Here is a 27,717-nt window from a genome sequence, read left to right as displayed (position 1 = left end):
GAGGGAGATGAAGAGACGAAGAGTTGAAAAGGGGATGGTGAGATGGGAGTGTGACAGAGGTTAAGAAACATGAGAGATGACGTTTCAGTCATGGCAGAGTATCAGGGTCTGAACTTGCCCCCCGCCATAAACGACTAGAAAACCATACAAAATACATAAAACAAGTGTTTTTGGACATTTTTAATAGGAAGTGAAGCAGTATAAACCCTGAATGAGGGCGAAGCAAACAAGGTCTATTCTGCAGTTGCCCTAGCCTTCATCTAGGAGGCGATTTACAGACTATAGCACAGAAAGGTGGAATCCAAATAGAGCCCAGAAGATTTGCTGATTTGAGAATATGGAGCCTGGAGTTCAGAGAGGCCAAGATTGCTATAGTTTGCGGGCAGAGAAAGAACTCTAGAAAATCTGTTTACAGGTGCCCGGAGAACACCAATCTTTGTGTGCATAGGGTGAAATTCACGAGGCCATGCAAAGAACACTTCTGAAAAAAGAACAACTGCTGGGGAGCTAAAGCCAAACAATTATCAGAGATTACAAAGAGTCAGGATTTTCCAGACTCCGAACAGCAAGAATGGAGATACATCTTCGAATTCAGTGTGTATTCAGCAGAGATTCCAGGAGCATCACATCAGAGTGCTGAAGTTTAACTAGGAGTCCTAGAGAAAAGCTGCTCTACTGCTGCTGCTAAGTCGCTTCAGTCGTGTCTGACTCTGTGCGACCCCACAGATGGCAGCCCACCAGGCTCCCGTCCCTGGGATTCTCCAGGCAAGAACACTGGAGTGGGTTGCCATTTCCTTCTCCAATGCAGGAAAATGAAAAGTGAAAGGGAAGTCGCTCAGTCGTGTCCGACTCACTGCAACACCATGGACTGCAGCCCACCAGGCTCCTCCATCCATGGGATTTTCCAGGCAAGAGTACTGGAGTGGGGTGCCATTGCCTTCTCTGCAAAACATCCTACATTTGATTAAAAAAAAAATACAAATCCACAAATCTGAGATACTCAAGATTCAAGCAGAATAATCTCACACACAGAAAAAACACATTAACACACACGGTCATCAAACTGTTGAACCCGTGGCCAAAAAAGAGACAATTTTGGTGTGCAGAAACAAAGATTTAAAAACTACCCTAGGCTTCTCATCTGATGTTATGCACATCAAATCACAATTAATAGCCTCTCTAAAGTGCTAAAGGGGAAAAAAACATCAACATAGAATTATATACCTACCAAAAATATTCAAAACTTGGGTCAAAATATTTTTTTACTTTATTTTGAGAAAATCCATCATCAACAAAGCTGCACTATAAGATATGATAATGGAAATTTCTTCAGGCAGAAAGAAAATGATATCAAGGAGAGACTTAATTTACATATATGAATGAAGAGTACCCAAATGGTAAATAAAAAACTTTTTAAATTTTCTTTGAAAACTGTTTAAGGCAAACATAATAACAGTTATTACAGAGTTTACAGAGCATGTAAAATGAATGAAAATGAAAGCTGTAAAATAAATGACAACAATAGCATAATACACAGAAGGAAAAAAAGAAACAGCAGAATACATACTTTTAAAGTGCACAGGAGCCCACAGGAAGACAGCAAAAGTTTGAATTACAAAATAAGCCTAAATAAATTTAAAATAATTAAAATACACAGTATGTTCTCTGACATAATTCAAAGACAAAATTCAATCAGAATAACAGAAAGTTACACAGAAAATTCTCCAAATATCTGGCAACTATCAATACAATTCTAAGTAACTGAAGGGTTAAAGAAAAAAATCACAGGGACAAACTCACAACACATACTTTGAAAAACATTGGTTTAAAAGCAGGGGTAGTAAAATTACAACCCTCGGACTTGCACCCTGTTTTAATAAACAAAGTTTTACTGGAACACAGCCACACCTATTCCTTTATAAGCTGTCTATGACAGCTTTCATTCTAACGTGGAGCTGGAGTAGCTGTGATAGAGACCGTATGCTCACCAGCTTAAAATATTTACTGACTTGTTATAGACAGCTTTGCCGGTCTCAGGTTTAGAGCACAGAGTCTGCCCAGGTTTAAACGCCAGTTCCATCTCTGTCCCTGACTGGATTCCCTATAGCAAGTAATCTGAGCAATTACTTAGCCTCTCTATACCTTAGGTTCCTCTTAAGTGAGGAGAATAGAATAAAACCTTAGGGTTAATATGAGAATTAACACATATAGATAAGTTAGAAGAGTGCTTGGGATATGCTTGCTGCTGCTAAGCTGCTAAGTTGCTTCAGTCGTGCCCAACTCTGTGCGAACCCATAGACGGCAGCCCACCAGGCTCCCCCATCCCTGGGATTCCCCAGGCAAGAACACTGGAGTGGGTTGCCATTTCCTTCTCCAAGTAAGTTATGCTTAATGTTATATAAATGTTTGCTATCATCATCGTTATTTTTACCATAACCATAATTAACTTTAAGAACCCATGCCTTCTACCCATCTGAATGAAAAATGCAATTAAGTACCTAGTTAGAAAGTTTCTGCAAAGCAGAATTATTATTTAACTCCCCAAATGGAAAGAATGAATGACTTACATAAAAAGATACAGAATACAGTTTGTATCTGGCTCTCCATCAAGTCACAGAAGCAGAAATTTCAAGTGAACTAGAAGAGACAACTTGCTTCTCTTAAGAGTCCTTAGTATTTGGGAACTAGAGAGTACCTGCATATGTTGAGCTAAAACAAAAATCTCTACCTCTTGTATGGCACACTGTGTAAAGATTAAAATTTTATAAGACAAGTATAAAGTAAGGAACAGTCAGCAAGGCAGTGGGCATCTTATCAGTGCCTCTTCCCTCTGGCTAAGCTGACTACACACAGTGAACCACAACCGTAAACTTTAAAACTCCAGGCTTCCCAAGTGGCTAAGCGGTAAAGAATCCACCTGCCAACTCAGGAGACGCCAGAGATTTGGGTTCGATCTCTGGGTTGGGATGATGCCCTGGAGAAGAAAGGAAGTGGCAGCCCACCCCACTACTCTTGCCTGGAAAATCCCATGGATGGGATTTGCGCTCAGTCACCAGTCGTGTCTGACTCTTTTCAACCCCGTGGACTGTAGCCCGCCCATACCCTCAGCAGGGCCCCAGAGCATCTAGCTCTGTACAGGCAGTGACAAAGTAGACCTGGGAGCACTTCCTCTGTGGCTCTGATAAACACTGCATGGCCCAAATCAACCTCCCTAACCACAGAGGGCACCCCACTCCAGTACTCTTGCCTGGAAAATCCCATGGACGGAGGAGCCTGGTGGGCCGCAAGCCATGGGGTCGCGAAGAATTGGACATGACTGAGCGACTTCACTTTCACGTTTCACTCTCATGCATTGGAGAAGGAATGGCAACCCACTCCAGTGCTCTTGCCTGGAGAATCCCAGGGATGGGGGAGCCTGGTGGGCTGCCGTCTGTGGTCGCACAGAGTCGGACACGACTGCAGAGACTTAGCAGCAGCAGCAGCAACCACAGATTAAGCAACAGCAGAGAGGAAAAGGTAGAAACAACCAAGCAAATACTGCCCTCTTAGATTTCTATTATTTTGTACCTTATTGTCCTTTCTCACAGGTGTGCATAAAGTTTTCCAGTGAAAGTAAAGCTTGAACCATATCTTAGAAGACAGAGTAAGAGACAGCTGGGCAGAAAAGTAAAACAAAATGTATTTCAGACCAAAGCATACCAAGATGAGATAATGGTGCTTTCAGGAAAGAGCTAGTACTTTGATGTGGCTGAGGGGAAGAGCTGCCTGCTGGGAAGTGGCAGAAGACAAGACTAGAGAAGTAGCCAGAGCCAGGAGAAAGAATAAGTTTTGTTTTTTAAAGAGTTAGAATAAAGAGAATTCAGTTTTAAACATGTAATAAATGGTTTATCTATATGACATTCAAGGAGGCTATATGGAGTTGGAGAAGGAAATGGCAACCCACTCCAGTACTCTTGCCAGGAAAATCCCATAGACAGAGGTGCCTGGGAGGCTACAGTCCATGGGGTCACAAGAATCGGACATGACTTAGTGACTAAATCACCGCATCATATGGAGTTGCGGAGAGAAGCTGGGGCCACTGTTAACTGGTACAGGAGTTAAAGTCACGATGCAGTAATCCCAAAAGAGAATAAAGTAAGGTGGTGAAGGGAAAGAAAGCTGTATTAATAGGAATGCTGATGTTTAAGAAGCAGACAGAAGGAACAGCTCCTGCCGGAGGAGCCTGGTAGGCTATACAGTCCATGGGGTCGCAAAGAGTGGGACACGACTGAGCGACTTCACTCACTCAAGAACAAGGGTGAACATCGACATTTTAGGAATCAGTGAACTAAATGGACTGGAATGGGCAAATTTAATTCAGATGACCATTATATCTACTTATAGAAGGAAATGGCAACCCACTTCAGTATTCTTGCCTGGAGAATCCCATGGACAGGGGAGCCAGGCAGGCAACCATCTATGGGGTCGCATAGAATCAGACACGACTGAAGTGATTTAGCATTATATCTACTACTGCAGACAAGAATCCCTTAGAAGAAATGGAATAGCCCTCATAGTCAACAAGAGTTCAAAATGCAGTACTTGGGTGAAATCTCAAAAATGACAAGGCAAACCATTCAGCATCACAGTCATCCAAGTCTATGCCCCAACCCCTAATGCCAAAGAGGCTGAAGTTAAACGGTTCTATGAAGACCTACAAGACCTTCCAGAACTAACACCAAAAAAAGATGTCCTTTTTATCGTAGGGGACTGGAATGCAAAAGTAGATAGTCAAAAGATACCTGGAGTAACAGGCAAGGTTGGCCTTGGAGTGCAACATGAAGCAGGGCAAAGGCTAACAGCGTTTTGCCAAGAGAACGTGCTGGTCATAGCAAATACCCTTTTCCAACAACACAAGAGATGACTCTACACATGGACATCACCAGATGGTCAACACCAAAATCATACTGATTATATTCTTTGCAGTCAAAGATGGAGAAGCTCTATACAGTCAGCAAAACAAGACCAGGAGCTGACTGTGGCTCAGATCATGAATTCCTTATTGCCAAATTCAGACTTAAATTGAAGAAAGTAGGGAAAACCACTAGGCCATTCATAAATCAAATCCCTTATGATTATACAGTGGAAGTGACAAATAGATTCAAGGAATCAGATCTGATAGAGTACCTGAAGAACTATGGACAGAGGTTCATAACACTGTATAGAAGGCGGGGATCAAAACCATCCCCAAGAAAAAGCAATGCAGAAAAGGCAAAATGGTCGTCTGAGGAGGTCTTACAAATAGCTGAGAAGAGAAGAGAAGTGAAAGGCAAAGAAGAAAAGGAAAGATATACTTGCCTGAATGCAGAGTTCCAAAGAATAGCAAGGAGAGATAAAAAAGCCTTCCAAAGTGATCAAGGCAAGAAATAGAGGAAAACAATAGAATGGGAAAGACTAGAGATCTCTTCAAGAAAATTAGAGATACCAAGGGAATATTTCATGCAAAGATGGGCTCGATAAAGGACAGAAATGGTATGGACCTAACAGAAGTAGAAGATATTAAGAAGAGGTGGCAAGAATACACAGAACTGTACAAAAAAGATCTTCATGACTCAGATAATCATGATGGTATGATCACTCACCTAGAGCCAAACATCCTGGAATGTGAAGTCAAGTGGGACTTAGAAAGCATCACTACAAACAAAACTAGTGGAGGTGATGGAATTCCAGATGAGCTATTTCAAATCCTAAAAGATGATGCTGTGAAAGTGCTGCACTCAATATGCCAGCAAATTTGGAAAACCCAGCAGTGGTCACAGGACAGGAAAAGGTCAGTTTTCATTCCAATTTCAAAGGCAGAGCCAAAGAATATTCAAACACAACTGCAATCATTTCACATGCTAGCAAAGTAATGCTCAATATTCTCCAAGTTAGGCTTCAACAGTATGTGAACTGAGAGCTTCCAGATGTTCAAGAAAAGGCAGAGGAATCAGATATCAAACTGCCAACATCTGTTGGATCATAGAAAAAGCAAGAGAATTCCAGAAAAACATCTACTTCTGCTTTACTGACTACACTAAAGCCTTTAACTATGTGGATCACAACAAGCTGGAAAATTCTTAGAGATGGGAATACCAGACCAACGTTCCCATCTCCTGAGAAATCTGTATGCAGGTCAAGAAGCAGAGAGGGAACAATGGACTGGTCTCAAATTGGGAAAGGAATACGTCAAGGCTGTATACTGTCACCCTGCTTATTAAACTTCTATGTAGAGTACATCATGCGAAATGCCGGGCTGGATGAGGAACAAGCTGGAATCAAGATTGCTGGGAGAAATATCAATAACCTCAGATATGCAGATGACACCACCCTTATGGCAGAAAGCGAAGAGGAACTAAATAGCCTCTTGATGAAAGAGGAGAGTGAAAAAGTTGGCTTAAAACTCAACATTCAAAAAGCTAAGATCATAACATCTGGTCCCATCACTTCATGGAAAATAGACGGGGAACCAATGGAAACAGCGACAGACTTTATTTTCATGGGCTCCAAAATTATCTCAGATGGTGACTGCAGCCATGAAATTCAAAGACACTTGCAACTTGGAAGAAAAGCCACGACAAACCTAGACAGCATGTTAAAAAGCAGAGACATAACTTTGCCAACAAAGGTCTGTCTAGTCAAGGCTATGGTTTTTCCGTTAGTCATTTATGGATGTGAGAGTTGGACCATAAAAGAAGGCTGAGCACCAAAGAATGGATGCTTTGAACTGTGATGTTGGAGAAGACTCCTGAGAGTCCCTTGGACTGCAAGGAGATCCAACCAGTGCATCCTAAAGGGGATCAGTCCTGAGTGTTCACTGGGAGGACTGATGCTGAAGCTAAAGCTCCAATACTTTGGCCATGTGATGTGAAAAGCTGACTCACTGGTAAAGACCCTGATGCTAGGAAAGACTGAAGGCAAACGGAGAAGGGGATGACAGAGGATGAGATGGTTGGATGGCATAATCGACTCAACAGATATGAGTTTGAGCAAGTTCCGGTAGATGGTGAAGGACAGCGAGGCCTGGCGTACTGCAGTCCATGGGGTCTCAAGAGAGTCGGACACAACTGAGTGACTGAACAACAACAAAGAAGTAACAGGGAGGGGAAAAAAACAGATAAAGAAGCCTCTCTCCAGCTTCCCAAATTCCTTCCTGATCCTATTTCCAAAGAAAGTCTCAGTTGTGTCTTTAGTTAAACTAGAAGTAAAGCTTTGAAGTTCCTGGCTGCACTTAAACTCGGATGTTTTTCAACAGCAAACGCTACAGTACTGCACGTCTATGGTTGGTTGAATCCACAGAGGTAGAGGAACAGTGAATACAGAGGGTCAACTGTAAGTTATATGTATGTTAACCCCTGCATTGTTCAGTGGTCAGCTGTATTTATTAAAAAGTTCTGGCACACTAAATACTCAAATGAGAAAAACATCTCAATAGGCACAACTAGATGCATTCCACGAGTTTCTGCAAGTGTGAAACACATTCAAATAGTAGACAATTAAACTTGAGAGTCTAGTATTGGGTGGGGGGTCCTTGTGATTTCAATATTTACTGAGTGAGGACTAGTTGCTACAGATGTCACAAAGTAAAAATCACAAATTATGCAAAATATCTAGGACTCAACAGAGTAAACATTGGTCAAATCATATAAAACGCTACAAGAAATCAGGATCTGGAAAGTAACAAAAGAGATGAAAATTCAAAAATAATACAATAGGCACTTGAGATACGTTAAGATGTTAAGAGATTACTAAAAGGCCCTAGGAATAAAATCAGTGAATTCCTTTAATATTTTTGTAAAAATGACTCTCTTCACAGTCACATGTTAAAAATCAAAGGTAAAAGGCACAGTAAAGCATTTTACTTTATATCAGCATAAAACTGACAAAATCAGGTTAAAAATTAACATTTTATTCTTAGTTCATACTATAAATTGGCACAGTTTTAACTATAACTTAGATTTTGTTAAATGTGTGAATGTGCTTTTATAGATTATGGTTGTATTTTCAAGATAAAAGCATTAATGCCTTCCTCACACCTCCTCTCTCTCATTTACTATGAAATTTTTATCCCTGTTTGATGTGAATTTATATAGCCTTTGCATGCCCTGATTATTCCCAATAAGACAGACTTCCAGTATTAGCGTGGATAGTCCATCCATTTAGAAAAACCAACTAGGAAAAGAAAATTCAGCATGCTACCAACAGGAAGACTCATTCACTGGAAAAATCTTAATTGATCACTTACAGTTTCAAATCTAGTAAAAAATGAAAAAATTAGATAATATTTCCTAATTGGTATTTCACAAATAGTTATAGATATTAGTGAATAATATGTTCTCAAATTTCTTAACTAAAGCATTTTCTCATTAGCATAATTTCAGAAATACTCTTAATTTTGAATTGATCACAGTTCCTTACGAGTTTCAACTGTACTTAAGATGAATGAATTCCTCCTGAAATAAATAATCACCTCCTTATTCCATGTTTGGGAGGCAGTAGGGTATTGGGGTTAGAAACATGAGCTCTGGAGTATGACTGACCTGGGTTCCCGCTCTGGCTCCATTTACTAGCTGTGTAACCTGGGGCAAGTTATTTACCCTCTCTAAGTCTCAGTTTCTTTATCTGTAAAATAGAGATAATAATAATATCTATTTCATAGGGTTGTCGTGAGGATTAAATGAGATAATGTAAGCTTAGCACAATGCCTGGCAATTAGTATGTGCTCAATAACTTTTAGCTATTATGATTTTATAAGCTTACATTTTTAAGTAACATGTTCTTATGAAGATCTGTGATAATAAAATTCATGTACCCAAGATGTTTCTTATAAATTACTTAAAACAAGCAAAATTAAATAAAGCTTTCAGCTAGTAAAAGCTCCTGGCATCATTTCTCATTTCATATAAGAGAAATTCCTCAGCACTGCAATACATTTACAAAGGGTAATTTTAAAATTAAGAAAAAAAATCTATATTTAAAGTATACAAGTATAGTTAAATCATCTTAGATATAATACTTCTGGAAAATAATTTAAAAACAACTTTTGTTGGTTTGTTTCATAAAACAATCTCTTGCAAAAAGTAAGGAAAGAATATTATTTTCTTCCTTTCAAGAAGGAAAATGAAATTCTCATATGAGGACATTAAGGGAACTGACAATAATAGCAGAACAGGATATGAATTAAGGTTCTGGAATTGCCAGTCACCGCTACCCAGTGATTCTAAACCTAGAAGCACATTTTTCTGCAAATGAGAAGTTACATCTTTATAGATTTTACAGATCTCTTACCAGACTCTTATCAGAAAGTCATATTAACCTATGGTACTCAAAGAAGCTATTCCTCAGAGTTATATATTAAAATATCTACTGGCTATCAAGTGACTAGAGCAAAATGTAATGTGTTTCTGTGAAATACAAACCTAAAAACTTAATTTTAAGAATTAAAAAGCAGACAACTAAAATTCTTCCAAAAGTTAAAATGATTTCTAAAGTTTAATTTCACTATAAAACTTTTAAAGATTATAAATTAACTAAATCTGCAAAAAATAACTTCTTACCACTTCTTAAATAAGTGTTAGGTATAACAAGTTCCATGAGTACCACAAAACAGCTATTGGCTTAGTGTTTTAAAAATCACTGACTAGAAGTAAACAGTAATTTGGGAACTGATTAGTCTTTTGCTATGAACATCGACTTTATATAAAATAGCTCATATAAGAACTACCTCACTGTTTTCAACTAATTTTAATAGAAATATATAAATAACTAAAAATTAAAATGGTTATAGCTCTACTTAGAGAAACTTTAATTTTCCTAAGATATCTTCTTATCTTATAATACCTGGAAAAGAGTCATATGTAAAATTTTCTAGAACAACCAGGTAATGTTCCACTGACTCAGAATCACTTAGGCCTTTATAGTACAAATTAATTCAGCTGAAAAGTTCTTCATACAATGAAATAAAAACTCATTATTCTTATTTTTCTTATATATATATATCTACCACCCACCCTATCTACCCACATCTACCTTGAACAAATGCTTTTTGTCAATTGCTTTCCTATTTAATATCTACAGGTTTACAATAATTTATAATACACATTTTAAAAACACAGCTTAGAAAAAGAGAAAAAATTTTAACATACCTGTCCATCTAAGTCGAATGCTAAGCAAGCTATACCATGTGTATGAACGTCCTTCAGAACTGATACGGTCTGCACAGTATACGAATCCCAGACACAGATATAAGGCTCTTTCCCAACTTGTCCTGTTGCTACCAGTGCTCGTTCAGGATGCAACGCAAGGCTGCAAAATAAATCATGAACAGATTTAAAACTGCTTATGGAGCTGTTATATCAACGTGAAAATTAAGACTTTCAGTATTTATCTACTTAAAATAATTTGGATTTAAAATACCTTCCATAAAAACGCATGCTAAGAATTACTCCTTCAATGGTACATGTGATAAGCAGTTAGGACAGGCTTTATAATTCTGTTATATGATGCAGTGTGTAAACTCCTCCCCCCCTCAAAAAAGAATTCTCACAAGTACCCAACTGAACCACAGAAATGAATTAGTATCAACCCTACCACTCGCCATTTTCTCATTTGGTATTAACCTTCTTTTAAGCTCTCTCTCCCATTTACTCTTTTACTGTATAAAAGTTAGACCAATTCTTTGTCTTCAAGCAACTCCTATGATAACATTAAATTACAAATCCCATTTAAAAAAAACAGAAAAGTCACTGATAATTCACAGAAAGTAGTCTATAAGTCTTTAAAGAGAAGACAAGGGCCAAACAGTTGATAGTGCTTTACATACATCAGCAGAAGACAGAGAATGAATATAAATTTCTACTTCATAAATTTTTCTACAAGTGTATTTAGATGATTAGCATCCCCTTTGGGAGAAACAAAATCACTCCCGGCATCAGGGTGGAAGATGAACTGAGAGAGAGAAAAGTTAGGAGGCCAAAAACAGAACCAACAGATTTGATGAACCGAGTAAGGGAAAGGGAACAGTCTAAGAGAACGCGTGGTTTCTGGTTGGGCAGCTGGATGGTCAGGGACAGCAGCATCGAGTCAAGGAGCACTAAGTGGGAAACTACTGAGAGGGAAGATAAGCGGGAATGGACGTTTTATTCATATTAAAACCAATATAGTACATCAATAAATAAAAATCAATAAATCAATAAATAAAGGACACCCAAACTCCCATACACATTCATCTCATTAGATGCAGAAGAAACATTTGACAAAAATCCAACCTCTTCTGGGACTTCCCTGGTGGCCCAGTGGTTAAGAATCCGCCTGCCAGTGCAGAGGACATGGGCTTGACCTCTGGTGGGGGACTAAGATCCCACAAGCTAGCATCACAACTGTTAAACCCGGGCGCGTCAACAAGAGCCTGCACGCCACAAACCATGGAGCCAGGGAGCTGTGGAGCCTGCGCAGCACAATCAGAGAGAAGCCTGCACACTGCAATGAAAGGTCTCACATGCCACAGCTAAGACCCGACACAACCATAAATAAATAAATAAATGTTTTTGAAAAAGAATAAAGTACCCAGGAATAAATGTATATAAAGAGACAACAGACCTGTGCTCCAAAAACTGTAAGACTCTGGTAGAGGAAAAAAAATGGAGATGACACAGATAGATAGCATGTTCTTAGATTCAAATACTAAATGTCAAAAATGACTGTACTACACAAGGCAATGTATAGATTCAATGCAATCCCTATCAAATTACCAATGGTATTTTTCACAGAACTAGAACTTAAAAAATTAAACTTTATATGGAGACATGAAAGACCCCAAAGAGCCAAAACAATCTTGAGAAAGAGAAACAGAGCTGGAGGAACCAAGCTCCCTGACTTAAGACTTTACTACAAAGTTACAGTCATCAACAGTATGGTACTGGCACAAAAACAGGAATACAGGTGAACGGAACAGGATTGAAAGCCCAGAAATAAACCTACACATCTATGGTAAATTAATCAACAAAGGAGGCAAGACTGTACAATGATGGAGAGTCTCTTCAATAAGTGGTGCTGGCAAAACTGGACAGCTACATTTAAAAAAAATGAAATTGGAACATTCTTTAACATCATCACAAAAATAAGTTCAAAATGGATTAACAACCTAAATGTAAGACTGGACGTTGTAACACTTATAGAGGGAAAACACAGGCTCTCTGCCATAAATCACAGAACTATCTTTGTCAATCCATCTCCTAGAGTAATGGAAATAAAAACAAACAAACGGGACCTAATTAAACTCAAAAGCTTTTGTACAGCAAAGTAAACCATAAAGAAAACAAAAAGACAGCCCACAAAATAGGAGAAAATATTTGCAAATGATGTGACCAACAAGGGACTAGTCTCCAAAATTTACGAACAGCTCATGGGGCTTAATATCATCAAAACAAACAACCCAATCAAAAATAAAGGGCTGAAGACCTTTAGAAATAGACATTTCTCCAAGCAGACATACAGATGGCCAAGAGGCACATGAAAAGACGTTCAACATCTCTAATTATTAGAGAAATGAAAATAAAAAATTTTATACAATGAGATATCACCTAACACTAGGCAAAATGGCCATCATTCAAAATCTACAAACAATAAACACTAGAGAGGGTGTGGGGAGAAGGGAGTCCTCGTCCACTGTTAGTGAGAATGCTAACTGGCACAGCCACTGCGGAGGACAGCACTACTGTTGAAAAAAACTAAAAACCAGAGCCACCAAGCAATCCTGCAATCCCACTCACAGGTATATGTCCAGAGAAAGCATGGTCTGAGAGGATACACGCACCCAAATGTTCACTGCAGCACTGTTTACAATAGCCAAGTCATGCAAGCAACCTAGACGTCCACTGACAGAGAAATGGATAAAGAAGATATGCATCACTCATTATCAGAGAGATGCAAATCAAAACCACAATGAGGTACCGTCTCATGCCAGTCAGAATGGCTGCGATCCAAAAGTCTATAAGCAATAAATGCTGGAGAGGGTGTGGAGAAAAGGGAACCCTCTTACACTGTTGATGGGAATGCAAACTAGTACAGCCACTATGGAGAACAGTGTGGAGATTCCTTAAAAAACTGGAAACAGAACTGCCTTATGACCCAGCAATCTCACTGCTGGGCATACACACAGAGGAAACCAGAACTGAAAGAGACACGTGTACCCCAATGTTCATCGCAGCACTGTTTAAAATAGCCAGGACATGGAAGCAACCTAGATGTCCATCAGCAGATGAATGGATAAGAAAGCTGTGGTACATATACACAATGGAGTATTACTCAGCCATTAAAAAGAATACATTTGAATCCATTCTAATGAGGTGGATGAAGCTGGAGCCTATTATACAGAGTGAAGTAAGCCAGAAAGAAAAACACCAATACAGTATACTAACACATATATATGGAATTTAGAAAGACGGTAACAATAACCCTGTATGCGAGACAGCAAAAGAGACACAGATGTATAGAACAGTCTTTTGGACTCTGTGGGAGAGGGAAAGTGTGGGATGATTTGGGAGAATGGCATTGAAACATGTATAGTATCATATATGAAACAACTCGCCAGTCCAGGTTCAATGCATGATACAGGATGCTTGGGGCTGGTGCACTGGGACAACCCAGAGGGATGGTACAGGGAGGGAGGAGGGTGGGGGCTTCAGGATGGGGAACGTGTACACCCGTGGTAGATTCATGTTGATGTATGGCAAAACCAATACAATATTGTAAAGTAATTAGCCTCCAATTAAAATAAATAAACTTATATTTAAAAAAATTTTTAAAAAGAAGATATGCTAATGCTGTGCTAAGTTGCTTCAGTCCTGTCTGACTCTGTGACCCCATAGACGGCAGCCCACCTGCAGGCTCCTCCGCCCACAGGATTTTCCAGGCAAGAGTACTGGAGTGGGGTGCCATTGCCTTCTCCAAAAGAAGATATGGTATCTATCTATATTTATATATACTGAGTCAGCCACCCATTCCACTATTCTGGCCTGGAGAATTTCATGGACTGTATAGTCCATGGGGTCACAAAGAGTTGGACACAACTGAAGTGACTTAGCCCACAAGCACACACTGGATGGACCTAGAGATACTAAGTGAAGTAAGCCCAACAGAGGAAGATCATACAATATCACCTCTAATGCAGAATCTAAAAAGAAATTACACAAATGACCTCATTTACAGAAAAGACACAGAGTCAGAGGCTTAGAGAATGAACTCAGGATAACCGGGGGGAAGGGTGGAAGGGAAGGACAGGGAGGGAGTTTGGAATTGTAAACGTATTTTAAATGGACCTACACAGGGAACTCTGCTCAATATTTTGTAACAACCTAAATGGGAAAAGAATTTGAAAAAGAATGGATACACATATATGTATATATTGGGTTGGCCAAAAAGCTGTCTGGGGCTTCCCACGCATTGAACTTTTGGGCAACCCAACAACTGAGTCACTTTGCTGTACACCTGAAACTTAACATAGCACTGTTAATCAACCATCTCCAAAAAAAAGTTAGAAACCCACAAATAGCCCAGAAAGCACCTTTAGATAAACATAGAAAGAAATTAGAACATTCCAAAATGTGGAAGTAATATATGTGTATCACAGAATGAAAATATGTAGAAAATACTCCATCCTTCTGTGATGGGTGTATGCAAGGCAAAATATTTTGGGTTCATCCAAATAAGATGCACGATTCAAATCTATTATACATCATGTCCTCTCTGACTGAAAACTAGTGTGTCAAGTAAATGGTGTTCTGCCTGATGCCATAATGAGAAGTATTATCTCTGTTAGTCCATTTATGCCAAAAGTGGTATAACACTTGAAGGGCCATCACAGTTAAGTTGTTGACTGAAGAGATACTGAGAGGGAATACTGTTTTCACTCATGTCTTTAATCCATCAGGAATTTACTTTTATATGTGGCATAAGAAAGAATTCAATTCAGTTTTATCCCAATTTTATTCTAGTTGAACTAGCATCATTTGTTAAATACATGATTTCTTTTAGATATTAAATATATATTAAATTTCTATGTCATACCTGTATCTGTATTCTCAATTATGTCCCACAGAACTTTTTGCCTATTCCCATGAAAAATCATATTCTATTTATTAGAGTGATTCTTTTAGTATGTTCTAGTATCTATTAACACTCCTCCCCCTCACTATTCTTTTATTATATCTTTTTTAGTTTTTAACTCGGCTTGTCTGTTCTTGCAGATTTATTCTTCCATATAAATTTTTAAATAACTTTATATCTAATCCTCATACCTCATAGAAAATCTGCTATGATGTTTAGTGGAGTTGCATTAAATGTATATATCAATTTTGTGAGCATGAGAATACATAACATTAAATTTTTCCAACCAAGTTTTAAAATCACATATACTGTGACTGATACCCAAATTGTATTTCCAGCCAGGAGGAAAAGATGTGTTGTGGGCAACTCACATTTAACACATCCAGAACGTTCCCTCCTCAATTCCCCACCCTAGTATATGACGTCACTAGCCACTCAGTTGCTCAGACCAAGAAGCTAAATTTAACCCTCCCCTCTTTCCCTTTCAAATTTATTACATACATTCTATTAGCCTGTCCTGCTGACCCCATCATCACCCCCATCTTCCCCGCCTCAGCCCGAATCTGAGCCCCCTGCCCTTCCTCCTCCAGTGCATCCCTCAGGGTTTTCTTAACATAACCAGGAAGGAAGAAAGGGAAAGTCACTCAGTCGTGTCCGACTCTTTGCGACCCCATGGACTGTAGCCTACCAGGCTTCTCAGTCCATGGGATTTTCCAGGCAAGAGTACTGGAGTGGGTTGCCATTGCCTTCTCCAGGGGATCTTCCCGACCCAGGGATAGAACCCGGGTCTCCTGCATTGTAGGCAGATGCTTTAACCTCTGAGCCACAAGGGAAGCCACATAACCAGAGTGATCTCCTAAAACAATACACAGCTCACCTAGTTAAAATCCCCCAACAGCTTCCTATTACAACCAGAATAAAGTCCAAAGTATTTAACACGGCACTTATAAGGCTCTACAATACATACCTTCATCTACTTCTCAAACCTCAACTTCCACAATTCTCCCTTTTGTTCACCACATTTCAGACATACTGGCCTTTCTGTCTCTTGAAAAGGCCAAACTTATTATGTTCTCAAAGGTCTTTGTCTCTAGAATGATCTTCCAAATCTTGCTTCATTCAAATAATTGACGCTTCAGGTCAAATGTAACTTGCTTAGCAAATCAAATCTAAAGGAGTATAAAAAGAATTATACACCACAACTATGTGGAATACTATCTGAGGTATTAATATCATTAAAAAATCAACTGAGGGTCCATCGTGGCAATGGACTAAAAAAGAAAAATCACATGATCATATCAATAGATGCAAAAAAGGCATAAGACAAATGCTAATAGTTACGATAAAAACTCTCAGGAAACTAGGAATACAGAAGAACTCTCTGTCAACCTTATAAAGCATATCTACAGAAACTCACAGCTAACAGCATGTTTCATGGTGAGAAATTCTAAGCTTTCCCACAAAGATGAGGTCCGAGTCGTCAATGTCCCCCTTCACCACTCCTTTTCAATAATATACTGGAAGGCCTTGCTAATGCAATAATACAAGAAAAGGAAATAAACGGTATACAGATTGGGAAGGAAGACATAGAACTGTCTTTGTGCATAGATGACACAATCATCTGTGTAGAAAATCCAAAAAAATCAGCAAAAAAAAAAAAAAAAAAATCCTGGAACTAATATGTGACTATAGTAAGGCTGCAGGATACAAAGCTAACAAACAAAAATTAATTGGTTCCCTGCATGCTGACAGTAAGCAAGTGGGATCTGAAATTGAGAATGCAATACCATTATATTAACATCCCAAACTGAAATATTTAGGCATATATCTAACAAAATAGATACAAAATCTATATGAGGAAAACCACAAAACTCTGATGAATGAAATCAAGAACTATAAAAAATAGATATTCTATATTCATGGATAGGAAGGCTCAGTACTATCAAGATGATAGTAATTAGGGTAAAAAAAAAGATGTCAGTTCTTCCCAACTTATCTGAATGTTGGAGAAGTTTATTGAGAAGACATGACCACCAACTGACCTAAGAACTGAACCCAGGCAACTAGAGACTCTGTACCCTGTTAAGGTTGCTATATAAATGCTTAAGATTCTAGCAGGCAGGTGTACGGAGATCTCCTTGTCACTCAGCTGCCCAAGACATGCCTTGTATGTAAATTTCCCTCCCCACTACCAGTGAGGAGAAACACCAACTCTGGGACCCCCCAGCTCTTCCTGTTATACACCGAGCCCGTATCTCCGAATAGACCGAGGGAACAAGTCCACCACAGTAATGCAAAAGCAAGAAGGGAGTTTATTTTTAGCACGCTAGGGCCCAAGTCTCATCCAGCACAGTGGAATCCGACAAGAGCCCCGAACAAAGGAGTATGGCGGCTTATACACAGGCAGCTCTTTGTCTCAGTTACAGGAGTAGCTGGCGTTTCATAATTGGCTAGGCAGGATGAGCACGTGTCCTGTCTCTTTCTGGTTGGTGTGTGCGGGAAGTCTTCCTAATTTGGTCAAGGAATGTCCTGTTAAGGAAACATGACTCAGGTCCTGGGCTTAGTGTATCTCGCTGAGCCTATCATAGCTGGGGTTTGGCCCCTAACACTTCCCACCAGGGAACAAGCATTAGCCCTAGAATCCCTTAGGCCTCTGCCTCACCCACCAGCAGGCAAACACCAGCTCTGGGACCCACTGGCCTTGCAGCTAGAGACCCCAGGACCCAACCCTGCCTGCCACCTGGCTGATAACAACTCCAAGACACCCTGGGCCCCTTAGCCAAATGCCCCAGGGTCTAGCCAGTCTCACTAGTTAGCCAACACCACTTTTGGGACACCCCAGACTCTAGCTATACTGGAACTGGCCCCACCCACCTGCAGGCCAGTATATCTGGGACACCCCAGCACTGCAACCACCCACTCCAGAAACCAGCGCAAACCACCAGTGGGCCAGCGCTAGCTCCAGGACAGTCAGCAGCTGCTGCTCAGCCCTGCCCACCAGTAGCCAGCATCCTCCACACAAGTCAGTGCCTGGCAACTGATTGGAACGTGGACCAGCCATACCTATCAGAGGCTCATAACAGTAGGACCCACACAGCCCACGTAGCAGGCACCCCTAGAGTTCTGGTGACCGAGTGGGGCTATGCTGTTGGGACAAAGAAGAACTGAGTGAAGGGAAATAGGCAAGCTATGCTATAGAGAGTTCTAGGTAACGACTGTAAAAGTGTTCAGAGAATTTGGGAGAAGACTGGATGAACAGAAGTTTCTCACAGAAAGTTTAGAAAGATAAACAAAAACCACACAGAGATGAAGAACACAGGAACTGAAATGGAAAATACACTAGAGGGTTCAACAGTATTATTAAATGGTACAGAGGAACAGATTAGTGAGCTGGAAGACAAGTAATGGAAATCACTCAAGCTGAACAAAAGGAAGAATAAAAAAAATGAGGACAGCTCAAGAGACCTGTGATACAACATCAAGCATATTAACATTCGAATTACAGGGGTCCCAGGAGAAGAGAGAGAGAGAGCAGAGAACATATTTGAAGACACAACAACTGGAAACCTCCCTAACCTGAGGAAGGACAAAGACATCCAGGTCCAGGAAGCACAGGAAGTCCCGAACAGGATCAACCCAAAGAGGACCACACCAAGACATAAAAATTAGAGAAAGAATGTCAAATGCAGCAAGGGAAAAGTAGCAAGTTATGTACAAGGGAACGCCCACAAAGGACCTTTCAGTAGAAACTCCGCAGGCCAGGAGGGAGTGGCATGATACACTTCAAGTGACGAAAGGGATAAACTCACAACCAAGCAGGTAGAGCTTTATGACCCAGTCAAGTTTGTGTTCAGAGTTTATGCAGAGATCAAAAGTTTTAAAGACAAGCAAAAACTAAAAGAGTTTAGCACCACTAAACCAACTTTACAAGAAACGCTAAAGGGACATTTCTAAGTGAAAAAGAAAAGGCCAGAAATAGAAACATGAAAATTATGAAAGGGGAAAATCTCACTAGTGACGACAAACATACAGTAAAATTAGTAAATGAGCCACAGTAAGGAGGTTAAAAGACAAAAGTCATGAAGTCATCTATATCCACAGTAACAAAAAGATGTAAAATATGCTAAAAACAGTAAACTTGGTGGGGGGTGATGCAGGATTGTTAAAAAGGGTTTGAACTTAAGAGATCAGTAACTTAAGTACACACGTACACACACGCACACACACACAGAAGGCAATGTACAGTGTGGAGAATGCAGTCCATACTACATAGTATCTTGTATGGTGATATATCTTAATTAGACTTACCATGGCGATCGTTTTCAAATGTTTAGAAATACTGAATCACTATGTTGTGTAACAAGAACTAACATAGTGTTGTAGGTCAATTATACTTCGAAAACAAACTCACAGAAAAAGAGGTCAGATATCAGAGGCAAGGGATGGAATGGGGAATCGGATTAAGATGATCAAAAGGTACAAACTTACACTTACGAGATAAAAACTCAATAAAATTGGAAGAGAGAAAAAACAATATGGTATTTGCAAAAGAGTAGACAAAATACCAGTGGAAGAGAACAGAGACCCAGAAACAGACCCTTATAAATATAATCAACTGATTTCTGACGAAGGAGTAAAGGCGCTACGATGGGGCCAAGATAGGCTCCTTGAACAAGCAGTGCGGGAACAACCAGACATCTACACGTAAAAAATGAATCTAGACACAGACCTTACACCTTTCACAGAAACCAACTCAGAATGAATCACAGACCTAAATGTAAAACTACAAAATTCCTGGAAGACAGCATAGGAGAAAATCTAGATGACCTTGGGCATGATGATGCCTTTTTAGATACAACATTAAGCACAGGATCCATGAAAGAAAGCAAGCAAGCTGGACTTCACTAAAATAAAAAAAAAAAATTCTGCCCCGTGGAAGACAAAAGCAAGAGCACTAGGAGACAGGCCACAGACTGGGAGAAAATATTCCTAACAGAGTTCCAGAAAAACGTCTATTTCTGCTTCACTGACTATGCTAAAGCCTTTTTGACTGCGTGGATCCCAACAAACTGGAAAACTCTTAAAGAGATGGGAACATCAGACTACCTTACCTGCCTCCTGAGAAATCTGTATGCAGGTCAAGAAGCAACAGTTAGAACTGGACATGGAGCAACAGACTGATTCCAAATTGGGAAAGAAGTACGTATGTCAAGGCTGTGTATTGTCACCATGCTTATTTAACTAACAGGCAGAGTACCTCATGCAAAATGCCAGGCTGGATGAAGCACAAGCTGGAATCAAGATTGCCAAGAGAAATATCAATAACCTCAGATACACAGATGATACCACCCTACGGCAGAAAGCGAAGAGGAACTAAAGAGCGTCTTGATTAAAGAGGAGAGTGAAAAAGCTGGCTTAAAATTCAACATTCAAAAAACGAAGATCATGGCATCTGGTCCCATCACTTCATGGGAAATAGATGGGGAAACAATGACAGACTTTATTTTGGGGGTCTCCAAAATCACTGCTGAAGAACTGATGCTTCTGAACTGTGGTGTTAGAGAAGACTCTTGAGAGTCCCTTGTACTGCAAGGAGATCCAACCAGTCCATCCTAAAGGAAATCAGTCCTGAATATTCATTGGAAGGACGGACGCTGAAGCTGAAACTCCAATACTTTGGCCACCTGATGTGAAGAACGAACTCACTGGAAAAGACCCTGATGCTGGGACAGACTGAAGGCAGGAGAAGGGGATGACAGAGGATGAGATAGTTGGATGGCATCACCGACTCAATGGACATGAGTTTGAGCATGCTTCAGGAGTTGGTGATGGACAGGGAGGCCTGGCGTACTGCAGTCCACGGGGTCGCAGAGTCAGACATGACTGAATGACTGAACTGAATTGAAAATCACTGCATATGGGGACTGCAGCTGTGAAATTCAAAGACGCTTGCTCCTTGGAAGAAAAGCTATGACAAACCTAGACAGTATATTAAAAAGCAGAGACATGACTTTGCCAACAAAGGTCCATCTAGTCAAAGCTATGGTTTTTCCAGTAGTCATATACGGATGTGGGAGTTGGACCATAAAGAAGGCTGAGCACCGAAGGATCAATGTTTTTGAACTGTGGAGCTGGAGAAGACTGGAGAGTCTCTTGGACTGCAAGGATATCAAACCAGTCAATCCTAAAGGAAATCAACCGTGAATATTCATTGGAAGGACAGATGCTGAAGCTCCACTACTTTGGCCAGCTGATGTGAAAGTTGATTCACTGGAGAAGACCCTGATGCTGGGAGAGAGTGAGGGCAGAAGAGTGCGACAGAGGATGAGACGATCGATGGCATCACTGACTTGACGGACATGAGTTTGAGCAGGCTCCGGAGTTGGTGATGGACAGAGAGGCCTGGCGTGCTGCAGTCTATTAGGTCGGAAAGAGTCAGACACGACTGAGCGGCTGGACAACAACATTCAAAATATACAAGGAGCTAAAAACTCAGCCATAAGAAAAACCAACTAAAAAGTAGGCCAAAAACCTTAACACACTCCTCATCAAAGAAGATACACAGATGGAAAATAAGCATATAAAAACATGCTCCATATCATACGTCACCAGGAAAATGCAAATCAAAACTCTAAGACTCCACTACATGCCTATCAGAATGGCCAAATCAGGAACACCGACATCTCCAAAGGCTGACAAGGGTGACAAGTGACAGGGGCTCTCACACACTGCCGGTGAGAGAGCAAAAACAGAACAGTCACTTGGAAGAGAGTTTGGCAGTTTCTTAGAAAACGACAACCTTCCCAAACAATGCAGCAACTGTGCTCCTTGGTATTTATCCAAAGGAGTGAAACCTATGTCCACACAGAAACCTGCACACGGATGTTTATAGCTTCACTCATTATCGCCAAAACATGGACGTAACCGAGAAGTCCTTCAACAGGCAAATGGGTAAATATATTTGGCACAACCAGATAATACAATATTTGTCACTGATCAGTCACTCAGTGTCCAACTCTTTGTGACCCTGTGGACTCGGGAGGAGCCCACCAGGCTCCTCTGTCCATGGGATTCTCCAGGCAAGAATCCTGGAGTGGGTAGTCATTCCCTTCTCCAGGAGATCTTCCTGGCCCAGGGATCGAACTCAGGTCTCCTGCATTGCAGGCAGATTCTTTACCATCTGAGCCACCAAGGAAGCCCCCAAATAAATAAAATTACTTTAGAAAATAAAGACTTCAAAGGAAATAATCTAAAACACAACAGTAGGGCCTTCCCTGGTGACTCAGTGGTAAAGGAGCCTCCTGCCAATGCAGGAGACATGAGTTCGATCCCTCATCTGGGAAAATCTCACACGCTGCCGAGCAACTAATAGCCGTGTGCCACAACTATCGAGCCTGCGCTCTAGCGCCCAGGAGCTGCAACTGCTGAAGCCCGCGTGCCCTGGAGCCTGCGCTGTGCAGCCACTGCAGAGAGGGGCTTGCGCACTGCAGGCAGAGGGCAGCCCCTGCTTGACGTGACTAGAGGAAAAGCCACACGGCAATGGCAGCTCAGCACAACCGCAAATTAAAGACAATAAAAACAAATAAAACAGAATGGTAATATCTCTAGGTATAAGATTGCGGGTGAATATTTTTCTTTTTCCACACTTTCCAATGTTCTATTATAAGTAGGTATTAACAATTTTTAAAACATAATAGCCACCTTCTAAGAGGGGGCCTACCAAACCCCTCCTACTCCTTTATTATGTCAACTTCAGACTCCTACATAGTCTCCTTGTACCCTGCACAAATTCCTTTGTAAGAGCATGTGAACTTGGAATCTAAATCTAACATCCAGGTTCCAGGTAAAACTTCCTACCATGTTAGCAGCACCACCCTCTACAGCGCTTCACGTGCTATTACACTGTCCATGGGCTAACTGATTATTGAGCTTCCCTGGTGGCTCAGACAATGAAGCATCTGCCTGCAATGCAGGAGACCCAGGTTCAATCCCTGGGTTGGGAAGATGCCCTGGAGAAGGAAATGGCAACCCACTCCAGTACTCTTGCCTGGAAAATCCCATGGACAGAGGAGCCTGGCAGGCTACAGTCCAAGGGGTTGCAAAGAGTCGGACATGACTAAGTGAACTAATTATTAGCTAATTGATAATCAATTCATTAATTATTAAATATTAGTTGACTAATAATTATTATTAGAAAAGTCACACTGCAACCAAGTAATGATGACCAGTCTATGGATTCTGTAATTAGTTATCACCTATGTTTTAACACTTAAAATACCCTTCCACTTTCCACCCCCCGTTGGGAATTGTGCCCTGCCCCCGATCAATCTTAGTATCTGTAAAGATAGGGCCACTGAGGTGATCAGATATGGTTACATCATCATCTTGTGGCTAATTTAAACAATACCACAAGCAATATCATACTATTAGGTTGGTGCAAACATAATTGCGGTTTCGGAATTATAATCATTATAATTAGGCTCAAACACTTCTTAATTAAAATCAACATTTTTTTGCCAATGAGAAATAAGTTTATTTATTCCTACGGTGCTTCGGGATTCAACGAACTCTTGGAAAGCATTTTCTGCCTCCTGCTGGTGGTGGAGGTGTTTTCCCTGCAAAAAGTTGTACAGATGCTTGAAGAAGTGGTAGTTGGTTGGCAAGAGGTCAGGTGAATATAGTGGATAAGGCAAAATTTCGTAGCCCAATTCATTCAATTTTTGAAGCGCTGGTTGGGCAATGTGTGGTAAGGTGCTATTGTGGAGAAGAACTGGGCCTCTTCTATTGACCAATGCCAGCTTCAGGCACTGTGGTTTTCAGTGCATCTCAGTGATTTGCTGAGCATACTTCTCAGATGTTACAGTTTCACCGGGATTCAGAAAACTTTAGTGGGTCAGTTGGGCAACAGACCACCAAACAGTGACCATGACTTTTTTGGCCAAGTCTAGCTTTGGGAACCGCTTTGGAGCCTCCTCTTGGTCCAACCACTGAGCTGGTTATCACTGGTTGTCATATAAAAATCCACTTTTCATCGCATGTCACAATCTGATTGAGAAATAGTTCACTGTTGTTGCGTAGAATAAGAGAAGACAACACTTCAAAATGCTGATTTTTTTGATTTCGGTCAACTCATGAGGCTTATCAAGCTTTATCACCTTTCCAATTTGCTTCAAATGCTGAAGGACTGTCGAATGGTCAATGCTGAGTTCTTGGGGCAACTTCTGGAGCAGTTGTAAGAGGATCAGCTTCGATGATGGCTCTCAGTTAGTCACTGTCAACTTTATCTAAAAGTGTAGACCCCTTGTTTGGGCTCCAATAAGAGGCTGAATACCATCCATAATTTGGCAATGATATAATCCAGAATTCTCACCTTACATCCAACCTCTTTGCTTTATCGGTATGCTCCCCAAGCTCGGTATTAAAGTAAACTCAGTTATCTCTCCTTGATTGTGAAGAACAAGATACTTTTAGAGTGAAATCTGAGTTAACATCTCCCACAATCACAACTACTTATTTGCCAATCCAGCTTTATGAGCCACTCATCCCAAAAGGAAAAACATACAGCGTTAAGCGGTGTTACGATGGACTCAGCCCGTCTGTGGCCTCAAGCACAGCTAGGTCCTGGGTGCGATGTCTAGCTTCAGTCCCACTGCCTCTCCTCTCATTCCAAGACCTTTTTAGCATTTTCCTGTCAAGCTTACTGATTTAGATGGATATAAGCATACCAGTGTTTTAAGGTGGGCACTATATTTCACTTGATCTTTTAACAATCCAATCCATTTTTACATTACATTAGCCAACAGAGGGTGATACTGCAGACAGGAAATCCAAGACCTGTTAAGGCTTTCATATAAGTTCTTGCAGTCTTTGGCCAATATGGTGAAACCATGCGCCACCTTATAATTAGAACAGATGCCACTGTAGCAAGGCAGCTTGTTTACACTGGCCCGGTATAGCCCCTTCCAGCCCTTTGCTGTCAAAGAACACTGATCCACAAAGGAGGACACTCAGCCTGAAGAGAAGTCAGTCAGCTGTTAGTGGCTGCTCCATGCTTGGCTTGTGGCAATATGCAGTCTCAAGCTTTGCAGAACACAGCGTCCTAGCTGCTGGGCCCTCTCCCGGAGTGCATCCAGGGTGTGGCAGCAACTGCCCACTTCAGAACCTCACAGGGGGAGGGTGAGATCATTTATATGCCTCTTCAGTACTAGCATATTGGATATTTGCTCTATTTCTGACTGCAGACTCTGGCTCCACATTGGAAATTTATTTACAGACGCTCCTGGGCTTTTCATGGTCCAAACCACTGAGCCAAACCGACTGCGGCTGATCCGCCAGTCTGTTGAAGTCAACTACTGGGTCACGCCTCACTTGGTGCTGTCCAGGATGCACACGATTTGCCCATTAAGTGAACCTGCCGGGTCCCCAGTTTGTTAGCCTTTTTCTGGACTGACAATGCAAGATATCTGTCTTGAAAAGACATGAAATGTTTTCAGCCACTGATGACACTGGGCAGATCCATTAATGGAAAACCCTACTAATCACTGCTTTTCTTGATAGAAAAAAAAAAAAAATCTCCAAAAATGCCTTGGGCAATAGGCCCAGACTTTTTAAAGGGGTCTTAATACTTGGCAAATGATCAATACTGTGATATAATTTGTTGTCATTGTTTAGTTGCTAAGTCGTGTCCAACACTTTGCAAACCCTTGGGCTGGCTCCTCTGTCCATGGGATTTCCCAGACAAGAATACTGGAGTGGGCTGCCATTTCCTCATCCAAAGGATCTTGTAATAACAGTAAATGAATAAATCTGGGTGGGCCTAGAGTTTTTTGAGTTTGACTTCCCCACCCACCACCATGGATTACTTCTATATCTAGAGCAGTGGTTTTCAACCCTGGCTGCTTACTGGAATCATCTAGGAAGCTTAAAGACAGACACAAACAGCAACAAATAAATTACACCTGAGACCCATCCTAAATAAATTAAATTGGAATTTCTAGGGATGAGACTCAGGCACTGGTGGTTTTACTTTGCTTTAACTCTCCAAGTGATTCTAGTATGCAGCCAGGATTGAAAATCAAGAATCTAAAGCAATGTTTTTCAAACTTCAGAATACATCAATATCACATGGAGGTAATTAAAGTGGATTGTTGCGCCCCACATCCAGAGTTTCTGATTAGGTCTGGGATGAAGTTTGACAATCTGCATTTCTAACAGTCTTCCAGGTGATGCTAATGTGTTGGTTAAAGGACAGCACTGAAAACCACTGGTCTAGAGTGTGCTTTTCAAACTTTAATATCAAAACCCACAATTTTAATATTTCAAACCCATAACACTACCTGAGAATGCTGTTAAAATTCTAATTCAGCAGGCCTGGGGTGAGGTTTGAGAACTGCTCTCCTAATGAGCTCCGAGGTAATGCTGAAAGTGATGGTCTAAGGACTGTATCTTTGAACAGCAACTATCTAGAGCTACCAGCCATGTGCCATTTAAAAAATAATCAACCAAACTAGCAGCTGCAGGAGCAGACCCTGAAGGAGGCCAGTTCTGTACACCTGTGATGACATGACTCATCCTGATGACTTCTTTCTGCTCCCTCTGTTTCCTTGATCATATAAACATCCATACATGGTCTCCTCAACAGTCATGATCACAATGTGATTATTGCAAAACAGCTAACATCTCCACTAAGGTGAAGTACTGCTCACCTGACTTGATACAGCTGGTCACTTTCTTCTCCCTGAAACACTATTTTTAACTTGATTTCCATGACTCTACATATCTCGGTTTTTCTCCCGTCTCTCTGGGCACTGTTTTGTCCGCTCTTTTTCATCTTCTGAATATTTAAACGTTGGAGGGCCACGGGAATCCACTGTTCAGACTCTTTACATTCACTCCCTCAGTGACCTCATCCAGGGTTATGACTTTAAATACTACCCACATGCTGGTAACACTCAAATTAATCCCAGCGCAGACTGCTTCCCTGGATTATAGACATGTTTATGTTCAACTGGCCTAATGTACAAGCCCACTTGGTTGGTTGTCTGCTGCTGCTGCTAAGTCACTTCAGTCGTGTCCGACTGTGCGACCCCATAGACGGCAGCCCGCTAGGCTCCCCCATCCCTGGGATTCTCCAGGCAGGAACACTGGAGTGGGTTGCCATTTCCTTCTCCAATGCATGAAAATGAAAAGTGAAAGTGAAGTCGCTCAGTCATGTCCAACCCTCAGTGACCCCATGGACTGCAGCCCACTAGGCTCCTCCGTCCATGGGATTTTCCAGGCAAGAGTACTGGAGTGGGGTGCCATTGCCTTCTCTGGGCTGGTTGTCTATTAGTGTCTAAAACAGCTCATGACTGTCCCTTTCTCCCGAAGCAGAAAATCTGCCCTCCCCACAGCCTTTGCTAATTCACTAACAGGCAACCCCATTCTCAGGTGTTCTGGCCCCAAACTGTGATCATCACTGACCTTTCTTTCCTGTCACAATTTACACCTGGTCCACTAGTAAATCACGCTGCCTCTGCCTTCAAAGTATGTCGAGTGGTTTCTCACTGCTCCCATTGTTACCGCTTTGGCCCAAGCCACCAACATCTCTTCTAA

The 27,717-nt window shown here is 40.9% G+C and overlaps 1 protein-coding gene across 4 annotated transcripts in view; it reads right to left on the bottom strand.

Annotated features, from left to right (window-relative positions):
* Window positions 1–27,717, bottom strand: part of EML5 (EMAP like 5) — a 152,548-nt gene that overhangs the window by 119,259 nt on the left and 5,572 nt on the right. For all 4 annotated transcript variants that reach the window (XM_068965460.1, XM_068965459.1, XM_068965457.1 and 1 more), the window contains exon 2: window positions 10,164–10,323. In XM_068965460.1, the coding sequence (XP_068821561.1) occupies window positions 10,164–10,323 (160 nt within the window). The remainder of the gene's footprint in view (window positions 1–10,163; window positions 10,324–27,717) is intronic.

This window comes from Capricornis sumatraensis, chromosome 2 (assembly GCF_032405125.1).
Source record: "Capricornis sumatraensis isolate serow.1 chromosome 2, serow.2, whole genome shotgun sequence".
Lineage (NCBI taxonomy): Eukaryota > Metazoa > Chordata > Mammalia > Artiodactyla > Bovidae > Capricornis > Capricornis sumatraensis.
This window is presented reverse-complemented; position numbering and strand designations above follow the sequence as displayed.